Source organism: Rosa chinensis, chromosome 6, assembly GCF_002994745.2.
Source record: "Rosa chinensis cultivar Old Blush chromosome 6, RchiOBHm-V2, whole genome shotgun sequence".
NCBI classification, from domain to species: Eukaryota; Viridiplantae; Streptophyta; class Magnoliopsida; order Rosales; family Rosaceae; genus Rosa; species Rosa chinensis.
In genome coordinates this window covers 21,692,978-21,706,307 of record NC_037093.1, presented here as the reverse complement: position 1 = coordinate 21,706,307, position 13,330 = coordinate 21,692,978, and the positions used below count along the sequence as shown (strand labels likewise).

Here is a 13,330-nt window from a genome sequence, read left to right as displayed (position 1 = left end):
GGGAGAGAAAAGGAAAGCTCGGGTTTCCATTTTGGGAAATCTGGGCTTTTCTGCAATTTTCCCAAAAATTCGTCCTTTTATACAAAAATGGAAAGTTTTTCCGAAGCCCATAACTTCTTCATACAAACTCCGATTCTAGTGTTCAGCATGTCCATGAACTCGTATCGACGCGCTCTACAACTTTCGTGAAGGAAGTTTTCGGAGAATCCCATCGAATAAAAAGTCAACCCTTGCGCCCCCCCTAAATGACGCTTCCTGAATAATTATTCGCCCGAAACACTTCCGCTCCATCCACGAGCCACGAAACCATCCAATACCCACAATTTAAATTCCAAAAAATCCTCGGAAAATAAATATGAATTTCCGGGGCATCACAATTAAATCGCTCTACTGCATTTGAGATGCTACGACAACACCCAATCACAATCCAATTCAATTGGCCAATAATTTCAATTCTTTCTCTTGGGTAAAATGCATAGCAATATTATAATAATTGTCCTAGGCAACAACTTGATAACAATCTGCTTTATATATAAAAATCAACTGTTGAGTACAAATCCATGAATTACTTGTTATGAAAGAATACAAATACATCAAATACAACTCTTCATGCTAAAGGAATATGCACCCTTCATGATCCTCCTGCTTTGATAATTGAAGCCCTATTAGATGATATTGTTGGAGCTCTTAGAGCTAGGAGTTTCAATGGCAGCGATGCTAGCTAGTTTTTTTTTTCATTGTTTTCTAGGCTGTTTGCCCCTTTTGGAACAAAAAAATAAATAAATACAAATACATCAAATACATCGGACCATATTGATATCTTGCTTCATTGGACGGCTTTCGGTTTTTCGGTCATATCCAGAAGTGTATATTCCCATTCTGCCTAGATCTGGACTGGATGGAAATTCTCCACATACCTTGGGCTCATGGATGGAGCCATGTTGGGGCCCGGTGGGTCCTGTGCCCCACTGAGATTTTTCCATAATAAGTAGTATAGAGTTTCCTACACTAACTAGATGCCAAGTTGGTGTAGGTTGGTGTAGTTGTAGCTTCTTGTTTTTAGTTACTTGTGTAGCTGCAGGCTTCAGATTCGAGGCTTTTTGCCACCATTAGACTAAGTTTTGTTTTTAATTTCTTGCATTTTCAACATTAACACTATTATTTCTTATAATTTTAAAAATAAAAGATAAAATATGTTACCATCATAAAGAAACTATAAATTTGATTAAAAAATATATAACTTTTTTGAAAAAATAATTGAAATTTTCGTAAATTTATTCTAATTTATTAATTTTTATTAAAATTTGATATATTTTAAGTTTCAAATGGTTTTGTAAAATTTCCGGCTGCCCCACTTGAGATTAATTTCTAGCTCCGCCACTGCTTGGGCTTACTCCTTACTCTACTTTGTAGCGCCTCAAATGAATGAAGTCGTCTTGGTATTGGATCCCAGCACTATTTTGATGTGAACCTTTGGGAGTAATTCATAGAATTGCTCACCTGCAGGAGGTCTAGGCCAACTCTCAATGAAAGGGTCCCTTGTTTTCCCCGGGTATCACCATGCAACTGGTATATTGAACTCATGAGCTATTCCTAGATCCAGGGGAAAAACGTTGGATGGAATAATTTCAAAGAATATATGCTGCTTGATTGAACGAACATTGTGAGAAACTGAGAACCTTTCTAACTGACACCCTTTTTTTTTTTTTTTTTTTTTGTAGGGATCGTGGAAGAAATGGGTTCGATTCCTATAGTCCCAATGTGGCAAAAAAGATTGATCAGACCGTCTAGATCATGTCAACTAATTTATTTATTATACCGTATGACTTGTTTTCAGAAAGGTGCATTTCTGATTCATGCACAGTTCCTTCGCGAGATAAATGAAGTAGGAACCCTTGTGCGTTTGGGTTGCTAAAAAAGGAGAGACGAGCGGGGTGCGGTCACTGCGGAGAGTTGACAACTTAAACCAAGTATGGGTTATGCAGCGTTCAAAACTAGCCTTGAACTGAATACCCCGTCTTCTAATTCCACAAGGGTGGACGTACAATGTGTTTCTTATCCGTTTACTTGCTAACTACATTCTTTAGCATTCTACCGATGTAAACTCATGGATTCGTTCCTTCAGTAGCATATGTCAGAAACAATATGCTTAAGCAATCACAAACACATAATCTAGAACCTATACTAGATCAAATCATGTTAATAGAATTACTGCAAATTAACTGAATGTAAGAATGAACTAGGGATTGAAAACTGCATATTAATCCTGAATCTGCAGAAAACCAAACATGAGAACTTGAACCCAAAAAACTTACTCAATGCACTCCTACTGTCCATGATAGCCTTCTCCTAATTTCACCCTTATGTTCTCTTAGTATATGGGACTAAAACAAGAACAACTCGTGCATTAGAAGGGACCAATCTGACATATATATACAGTAACCTTGCAAAGCAGTTCCATCCATAAAGAAACTGCTGCAATACCTTAACTGCCAATAAGCTTTAACTGCTTGTCTAATTGCAACCAAATTTTGAATTCAAATAACAGATAAGCTTGTCTTAATATGATGTATATCATAAGCTTATACTATAGTCTAAACTTAGATTAATTACATATATGAATCATATATGCAGAATACAAACTCCAAACAATGTCTTGTTCCATAAGCAATGTTAATTTGCTTACAATCTCCCACTGAACCTGACATTGATTTGAAATTGTAGATGAATGCATATATATATATATATATACACACACACACACACACTCACATATGAACTGATCTACTTAAGTGTGCACTGCAAGTTTAGACACTTAGGCTATTTAAATTTTATAATCTTGATTCTGTCAATAATGTCTAACTACAAGGAACCTAAGAACATTACAATGAATGAAAATAAACACTGATGTTCTAAGATCACATTGCAGTAGACTAAAATCACATGAACCTCAGTTACAACAACAGTATAAACACACATGTGCTATTTATGCATTTAACCACACACTCGTATGTTTAAAGTCCTACCAAAATTTCTAAATAAATAGAAATAAAGCAAATTATATCTCATTCTGAAACTTTTATCACAATCTGCATATATGTATTGCCATCATATGGATTGCAATATGTACATGTACTTCTTGATTTTAGCAGATGCCTAATAGGATAAAACCTAATAATATAATTGCACATTATTGATCATATCACAACTAAGCAACAATAAAGTCATAATACATATTAACTGGTAATGATTCTGACATGTAATTCAGCTCTAGATGATGTCTTTAATTCCCATATGTGCAGCATGCTTGACAAAATCAGCTACTGGCAAAGCTTTTGTCAATGGATCTGCTAACTGATCTTTTGTCCCAATTTTTACAACTTCAATCTCTTCATCCCTAATACTTTCTCTTACTGCAAAGTACTTGACATCTATGTTCCTTGAACCTGATGATCTCTTGTTATTCTTGGAGAAGAAGACTGCTGATGCATTATCACAGTAAATTACCATAGGCCTTTCCATAGAATTTATTAGTTTCAAATGAGAAATAAAATTTCTCAACCACAATGCATGACCTGTTGCCTCATAAATGGCAATATACTCAGCCTGAAAAGTTGATGTTGCTGTCAAGGTTTGCTTTGCAGTTTTCCATGAAATGTCTCCACCTGCTATAAGAAATATGTATCCAGATGTTGATTTCAAGTCATCCATATCTGATTTGTAAGATGCATCTGTATAGGCCTCCACTTCCAGTTCTTGCTCATCTAATCTTCTGTAAACCAGCATATGATTCCTTGTTTTCTTCAAATACCTCAATACCTTCTTTCCTGATATCCAATGATCATGGCCTGCATTTGATTGAAACCTTGAAAGCATATTTACTGCAAATGATATATCAGGCCTTGTACAAATTTGAGTGTACATCAAGCTCCCCACCAATCTTGCATAAGGCACATTTTTCATGCTTTCTGCTTCTAATGTATTTTTAGGACATTGTCCCTTATGCAGTCTATCTCCTTTAGATATTGGTGCATCACCTTATTTGCAGCCTTGCATTCCAAATCTCTGCAATATCTTGTCCACATAATTTTTCTGAGATAAACCTAAAGCACATTGCTTTCCATTTCTGGTTATCTCAATACCTAGCACATAATGTGCTTCTCCCATGTCTTTCATGTCAAACTGACTTAACAGAAAAGCCTTTGTTTCTTTCAACAAGCAAATATTACTGCTTGCAAGTAAAATGTCATCAACATAGAGAATGAGCAAAATAAAATTGCTCCCACTGGTCTTAAGATAAATACACTCATCTAATTTATTTTCTAAAAATCCAAATTGAGTGATTACCTAATCAAACTTGAGGTAGCATTGTCTGGAAGCTTGCTGAAGACCATATATTGATTTCTTGAGTTTGCAGACCTTGCTTTCATCTTCTACAAAACCTTCTGGCTGCAACATATAAATTTCCTCATGCAAATCTCCATTCAAAAATGCAGTCTTGACATCCATTTGGTGCAACTCAAGATCAAAGTGTGCTACTAGGGCCATGACAACTCTGAATGCATCTTTGGTTGAGGCTGGAGAGAAAGTCTCATTATAATCAATTCCTTCCTTTTGATTGTAGCCCTTAGCCACCAACCTGGCTTTATATCTCTCTACTCTGCCACCTGCATCCCTTTTTGTCTTAAACACCCATTTGCATCCTATAGGCTTAGCATTGCATGGTTTATCAACCAAAGTCCATACACCATTTTGTGCTATACTATGAAGCTCATCCTCCATGGCCAACCTCCATTTTGCATTATTTATAGATTGCATAGCTTCTGCAACTGATATGGGATCATCTTCATCTCCTAGTTCAGTCTCTTCAATAGTCAGGTATAGCTTGTAATCATCTGGATATGGCACATTTTCTGGTTCTTGTAGACTTTCTCAAGGCTACAGGTTGAGACACTTCTACATTTGGTGCTGCATTTGTCTCATCTTGTTGATCAACTTGCTGTACTTGTACATCATTATTCATACTCTGTCCATTTTGAACAGCTGCTACTGCATTATCATTTCCAGTTCTATTTTGCACTTCATTTTCAAATTGATGTGCTGCAATGTCATCCTCTTCATTTTCTGGAACAGGATTCAAAAATACTTCATTTTCTGAAACTGAATTGTTGTTGCATTCTTGGTCCAGGATTGATGAGGCATTGCAATCCTGGTACACAAACCATTCTTCAAAAGCCTTGTTATTGTTCTCCATTGCTGCCATGTCCTTTTCTGCATCTTTTCTTGCATTTGCATTGTTGTAAAATAGTTCATCATAAAATGTGGCTCTGTGTGACTCCACAATCCTTGTGCTTCTGCTCAGACAGTAAAATTTGAAGCCTTTAGATTTTTCACAATAGCCAATGAAGTAACCACTTACAGATTGAGAATCAAGCTTGCCATCTGCCACATTATGCACTCTTACTTCTGCATTACAGCCCCACACATGGAAATGGTTTAGACTAGGCTTGTAACCACACCATAATTCAAAAGGAGTTTTCAGCACAGCCTTGCTTGGAGTTCTATTGCAAATATAATTTGCTATTTTCAAAGCTTCTCCCCACAGAAATTTTGGCAGTGCAGACCTTACAATCATGCTTCTCACCATGCTAATCAAGGTTCTATTCCTCCTTTCTGATACTCCATTTTGCTGTGGGTTATAAGGAGTAGTGTATTGAGCCACTATCCCATATTCTTGCAAGTACAATGCGAAAGGACCCTTTGTTGTCCTTGTTTTGTATACCTGCCAAAGTATTCACCTCCCCTATCTGATCTGATACACTTAATCAATTTTCCAGTTTGTTTTTCAACCTCATCTTTATAGATTTTGAAAAATTCCAAAGCTTGTGACTTTTCTGAAATTAAGTAAATGTAACAAAATCTTGAACAATCATCAATGAAAGTGATGAAATAACAATTCCCACAGATTGTACTAACTAGAAAAGGACCACAAATATCTGTGTGAATTAAATCAAGCAGTTGTTCACTTCTCTTTGAACATGTGTTCCTAGCATTTGTCATCTTGCCTTTCAAGCAATCTACACAAGTTTCAAAATCTGTAAAGTCCAAGGTAGGTAAAATATCTTGTTTCACAAGTTCTTGCAATCTTTGTTTGGAGATATGACCTAATCTTTTATGCCACAAGAAAGATGATGCATCACAAAATTTTCTCTTTGAACCTGATTTGCTTAAAAGAAAAATTTTCTTGCTGTCATTAGTTTCAGCTACAATATTTTCACAATTTGCACACCAATAACCATTTACCATATCAGCATCTCCAAAACAATTTGAACCATGATAGAAATACATAACTTTATTATTACTTGAAAAGCTGAAACCATTGTTTGCTACAAATTGAGAACCAGAAATTAAGTTCCTACTAATACTTGGAATACAGTGCACATTGTTCAATACTAATACATAATTATTCCTAAACTTGAGTTTGACAATCCCTACAGCCTTCACAGCCACTCTTTGGCCACTTCCAGTACACACCCTTGTCTCATTCTTTCTTGGGATTGAAATCTTTGACAATCCCTATAATGAATTGACAATATGAATAGAGGAACCAGTGTCAAACCACCAAGAGTTGTCATTGACATAAGCATTTGACTCAAAATTGAAAATAGATTTTAAAAGAAATCTACCTTTCTTTTTCAGCCAAGCTTTGAAACCTTCACAATCTTTCTTAAAGTGACCAAGTTTCTTGCAAAAGAAACACTTAATGCCACCTGCAAGTTTGTTTTTCATTTTATCATGATCAAATTTCACAATTGATTTAGAGGTGCTTACAGTGGTTCCAGGTTTAAAGTTCTTGTTGTTGCCAAATTTCTTCTTGTACTTGACTTTGGACATCAGATTCACAGCCACCTCTTTTCCTTCTTGCTTCTGCGTTTCATCTTCAACTTCCATAAACAGTGAAATCAACTCATTGATGCTCCATTTTTCTTTTTGAGTCTTTTACAATGCCTTGAGTTGAGAATATTCATTTGGGAGTGAGTCCAGAATCATGTACACCAGGAATGAATCATCTATTGCAGCAATATCAGAACTTCTCATTATGTACTCTCTCACACTAGTCTTACCATTGTATTTCATCCTTGCAAGAAACCTCACCAAATTCTGCACTTCAGCCTTATCAGAAATTTTAAACTTTTCTGCAATGGAATTGAAGAACTCCTTGGCCAATTCTGAATCAGGTATACTGCCCTTCACATTTTCATGCATGCTTTTCTTGATCATGATCAATGCCATCATGTTATGCTTATACCATTTCTCATGTTTGTCCCTTGCATCTCTGCTAGAACTTTCAGTTAATGCTGCTGGAGGATCTTCTTTCAACACATGATCATAATCCGATATCCCCAGATTCAGTTCTATGTCCCCTTTCCATTTCCTAAAGTTTGAGCCATTCAGAAGCTTAATCTGATTGATACTCATAGGAAAGTGCATAGCTGCATGTGAAATGATCAAACAAATTAATCTAGTGTAACTTAATACCAGAATAAACTGTATGTCCCAAATAATGTAGTATATATATGCAGCATTACGAAACTTTATCAATTTCAAGATTTTGACAACCTTTGTGGTGTACTAATCTCTATTGATATATGAATGTTCATTTACTCAATATATATATATATATATATATATATATCATATTCAAAACCAAATGTCTGCATCTGTGTTTCTTTGGAAAGCAGTGCAAATTAATTTTAAGTTTCAAAACCTGCAACTTTAGCAATAGAACATTGACATCGTTTTTCTCTTTTGACATAAAGCCACTTTGACAGCACATATGTTCTTAAAGATTAACATAATGATGTAAATAATTCCATTTAAAACATTCTTAGGCAACTTTGGCAGCACTTGATGCATTTATTTTCACATTAGTTATCATATCAGTATATTCACACACCAGTCATCACATAATCGCAATAACAGATGAATGAATATATATGCATATGCGTATAATATGAATCTAATATGAACTTGAATGTGGATCTTCAAATATTTGACAGCTTTTGTCATGCTCATATGAACTACATATGGATATTTTGTCGAACTAAAGCATAAGAACAGATGAAAATTCATAAAATTAATGTATATTACTAAATCAGTATGTTATGATCAAGAATATACAAGTAAAATATTTTATGAGTTACTTGATGTGGATTAAAGTAATTGAAATTCCCAGAATTCATAACTTAATGCAGTTAATTCATTCTACATGTAATTGATCTATGTATGGCTGCTCTGATACCAATTGTTAGAAACAGTATGCTTAAGCAATCACAAACACATAATCTAGAACCTATACCAGATCAAATTATGTTAATAGAATTACTGCAAATTAACTGAATGTAAGAATGAACTAGGGATTGAAAACTGCATATTAATCCTGAATCTGCAGAAAACCAAACATGAGAACATGAACCCAAAAAACTTACTCGATGCACTCCTACTGTCCATGATAGCCTTCTCCTAATTTCACCCTTATGTTCTCTTAGTATATGAGACTAAAACAAGAACATCTCGTGCATTAGAAGGGACCAATCTGACATATATATACAGCAACCTTGCAAAGCAGTTCCATCCATAAAGAAACTGCTGCAATACCTTAACTGCCAATCAGCTTTAACTGCTTGTCTAACTGCAACCAAATTTTGAATTCAAATAACAGATAAGCTTGTCTTAATATAATGTATATCATAAGCTTATACTATAGTCTAAACTTAGATTAATTACATATATGAAGCATATATGCATAATACAAACTTCAAACAATGTCTTGTTCCATAAGCAATGTTACTTTGCTTACAGCATATTCGTGGATGACAAGGTCAATATGTTGATCGATCGGCCCCTGCATTCTTACATATGTATTTAAATGGTATCGCTAGATGGGTTTCTTCAGATGATATGATGGGTCAATCACAATGGATCATGTTCTGAAATATAAGAAGATGACTTATGTAGATCAAAAATGATGAATGGGATTGTGCAAATCGGACTGTATACAATTTGGTTTTGGAAGATAAAGATTTCCTTTGTGGTCACTGTTGAGGAAATAATCAAAATTGGTTTATTTGCCAGAACCGCTGTTTTCATCCAACTCAGAAATATCGTGAGTACGGTTTATGCCGAAAAGGTACGAAGTTGAAATGATTTTGAGTCCCTTTTTTTGAATTCCCCCAATTGAAGCTAAGCACTTTTCATCATTGCCATTCTCCCATTGATTCCTATGAATATAGGAAACTACCAAATCGTATACCTCCCAAACTATAAGAGTGATGACTACTGATATATCAAACCTATTGATCAACTCGAAAAATACTACTAATGCTTTCACTAGTTGACCAACCATGCTAACCCATGGTCGACGAGTGAACTTGGCCACCGAATACACTCTTCAAAGGATTAGATTTTGAATTTTTCTTTTCTTCAAAACCAACTTGACATAAGAGAGAACACGTAGTAAAGTGGTCTCCTGAACGGAGAGATGAATGTAAATCTAGTTAGATGACATAATTAATCAAATTGGCTCATTTCGAAAATTTTAAGTCCATATTTTCTGTATGTAAGAATTTGTGGACTTATCAATCTCGATTAGGAATGCAATAACTTGCTACTCTACTTGCAGAAAAAGTAATCGGACAACGTTGTGCTATTCTAGTTTAATTCCTCCTGCATTGAGGATACAAATTTATATAATGGCCATGCTTTGTTTCATTAGTAAACTCTTTTGTATATGAATCAGGATTGATATCCCTATTGCAATTAGGACTAGAAAACCCCTTCCCATAAAGGGCTAGTTCTGTTTGCCTACTTAAGTACTTGGTCCCTGCTCTAGCTATTATCAAGCATACATTGTTATTCTTTGCCCATTAGAGACAGCCTAAGGGATAGCTCAGAGGAGAAGCACCAATATTCGACCATATCTACACCAGGGTAGTTACATTAGTATTAAGTTCCACAATCTTCATTCTCTATGCATGAGTAAGTTCGTGTTCTTAATCTTGAGCATAACACATATATAGATCAATATTAATTTACACTGTGTCCAAAGTTGGGGAGAGGCCGGGAGTGACATTGCATATGTCTTAACCTCACTAGATAACGATAGTCGGCCAAGCTAGAGAAAATATATCATAACTTTTATGCAGAAAGCAGAATCAAAGCTCGACCAAGAGTCAGTTACTCTGTTATAGCACACTGATATGATCTTATCTTATCTTCTTCTTTTTTTTTTTTTTTTTTTTTTTAAATAGGTATGATCTTATCTATATAGCACAAGGAATTAGTTAACTAGCCCCCATGTTTTCCCAGAACAACTCTTACCCTTGTTTTATTCTAAAACTCTGCAATCCTATCAATAAATTCAACCCACATTCGTGTGCTACATTCACCATCAAATTACCCAAGGCCGGTCCTGAGATTCTAACGGCCTGAGGCGAAGAATTAAAATGTGGCCTCCTATTGTGTGTGTGGGTGTCTATATATATATATATATATATATATATATATATATTGCCCCAAATAACAGTATAAAATCATGTATTTTGAATAAAAGTAAATATGAAATCAATAACAATACAAAAGTATATGAATATTTATTCCTTGCATAAAATTCTGAATTACAAAACTAGTTAAACATAATTTTTTTTTTTTTTTTGATGGCTGGAACTCAGTGGGAGGCTAGGCCATCATGCCTTTAAATTTACAAAGCATCACTGAAACCTTGCTCTTCTCGCATTTTTAGCTGCGAAAGTACAAATAATGTTGTCATAATCAAGTTTATCTCCCATATTTTTTTTCAATAGATAGCATAGATAAACCGTTTAATCTTTCTTGTGACATGGTTGACTGAAGATAAGATTTGATCAATTTCAGCTTTCAGAAACTTCTTTCTGCAGAAGCAACTGTGACCGGTATAGTCAACAAAATTCTATAAGCAATCCAGGCATTTGGGTAACAACTCTCCATCTCTTTTAAATAATTCAACACTTCAATTGCCCTTTTTGCCTCCTTCGGTAAAGTGTCTTTTAGATGTTTCAATTCTAAATATAGTTCTTCCCCATTAATGTCAGAGATCCCGCCATGTGTCAAAGAAGTTTCAAGATTAGCACAATACTTCTTCAAGCTATCATTATCTGAACACTTCAACTTCTCTACATCGAATAAGAACCCAAAAAGTTCTTCATATTTTTGAAACTGTTCAAACCGAGTTCTAAGTGAAGAAAGAGCTTGATCAACTATATATGTGAAGTAATTAACTCGTAATGATTCTTCAGCTGATTGTGTCACTACTTCACTAGCACTCTCATCAAATTATCTCTTTCTCCGAATGACTCGCTTTTCACGAAATACAGCTTCAATCTCCATTTCATTCACAATCTTCTTAGCATCAATCATGGCCTCATCAAACCCAATTTCTCTAAAATTCTCAAGAGAAGAAATAAGTTTCTTTAGTTCTGTGATGGCAAAATCAATATGCATGTCTTCAGTTTGAAGAATTTTGCTAACAGTATTGATAGCAAATAATAACTTGTACCAAATAACCATGCCAAGCAAGAATTCAAAGTTCTCCATCTCAAATATTGCTAACGACTCGGCTTCACTCTTTGTCTTCAGATCTTCACTAACTTTTGCCAAGTGAATTAAAGCATCTCTTATTTTACGAGCTTGAAATCTTATGGGTTTAACACTTTCAACATGACTCTCCCAACGTGTCTGTGACAACGGCTTAACTGTAAGACCATCCACAAAATCTTTGAAAACTTGCCATCGCTTTGTAGATGATGAAAACAATGAGTATATCCTTTGAATCACTCCAAAAAAAAGACATAGCTTTGGGACAACAATTTGCCATATCACAAAGTGCAAGATTGAGACTATGACAACCACATGGAGTGTAGAATGCCTTAGGATTTACTTCAAGTAGCCTTTTTTGAACACCTTTGTGTTTTCCTTTCATATTAGCTCCATTGTCATATCCTTGTCCTCTTATATCATCAATATCAAGTTGAAGAGTGCTCAATGCATTTGTAATCTCAGTAAAAAGGCCAAGACCTGATGTATCATCTACTTTCAAGAATTCTAGCCAGAACTCTTCTACCACTATAGGCTTTGAAGAAACATCCACACACCGTACTAAAAGAGACATTTGCTCTTCATGACTTACATCGGGAGTGCAATCCACAATAATGGAAAAGTATTTTGCTTCTTTGATACTTGTAACAATTGATTGTTTTATCTCAATTGCTAACATTTGTATCATTTCATTTTGAATTCTGTGACTGAGATAATGGTAGTGTGTCTCATGACTTTGAATGCGTCGAACATGCTCTTGCGTTGTTAGATCAAATTCAGCAAGCATCTCAATCATTTGCAAAAAAATTCCATTATTCTCCACATAAAGCTTCTCACTATCTCCACGAAATGCCAAATTATTTTTTGCAAGTCTTTTGACAATAGCAATTATCCTGAGCAATACTTGTCTCCAATGCTCTTTCTCTTTCGTAATCTGTTCTTGCCAGCTTTTATCAATTGTCTGATTCTTTTGTAGTCTCTTTTTCAATTCAATCCATCTACTCATACAATAAACATGCACATTACTTGTTTCATGACCCTTAATCCTGCGACCAAGGTTCTTCCAATCTTTGTATCCTACACCAGCTATGTTGCCCAAATTAATTTTCTGCTCATCCTTCTTAAACAACTTGCAACAAAAGCAAAATATTCTATCTAGAGACTATGAATACACTAGCCAATTCCGATCTTGCTTCTCGCCATTTGGTAAATATCGAAAGAAATGTTCTGAAGAAAAATGTTTGCCTCTACTATCTTTGGGAAAATTGTAATCAAGGTCTCTTTGAGGACCTCTTTCAACCAAAAAGTCTCTGATATTGTAGTCAATCTTATCCCAATTACCTGAGTCATCAACATTCAAAGGAAAGTTAATTTGCTCATTGAAATCTGCATTTGGGACATCTTGATCCATACTATTATTATCTTCCTCATCCATGAGTTGATCTTCATTCTCATTGTCAATCATATGCTCTCTTTCTTCTTCACCATGATTCTCATGAGCATTCATGGGTTCATCATATTGTTCATTATTATGCTCATCTTCCTGATCATTCACCACATTTTGAACTGACGTTTCTGCTTTTTTGTTTCCCCCAAAATACTTATCAAGTGATCCAGCTAGAGATTGAGTTAATGCTTCTTGTCGTTCCTTTTCTTTTCTCTTCTGAGCTCCAGACTTGTGTTTTCTAATGGGAGGCAT

At 35.1% G+C, this 13,330-nt stretch overlaps 2 protein-coding genes across 2 annotated transcripts; both read right to left on the bottom strand.

Annotated features, from left to right (window-relative positions):
* Nucleotides 1-3,270: 3,270 nt before the first annotated feature.
* On the bottom strand, nucleotides 3,271-3,963 carry LOC121049979 (secreted RxLR effector protein 161-like). Its single transcript, XM_040508487.1, has one exon. The coding sequence runs from the start codon at nucleotides 3,961-3,963 to the stop codon at nucleotides 3,271-3,273; it is 693 nt and encodes a 230-aa protein (XP_040364421.1).
* Nucleotides 3,964-10,855: 6,892 nt separating this feature from the next.
* Nucleotides 10,856-13,330, bottom strand: LOC112171041. The gene is made up of 5 exons (XM_024308284.1): nucleotides 12,973-13,330; nucleotides 11,944-12,708; nucleotides 11,403-11,789; nucleotides 11,228-11,294; nucleotides 10,856-10,961 (listed from the first exon to the last, which is right to left on the bottom strand). The coding sequence occupies exons 1-5, from the start codon at nucleotides 13,328-13,330 to the stop codon at nucleotides 10,856-10,858; spliced, it is 1,683 nt and encodes a 560-aa protein (XP_024164052.1).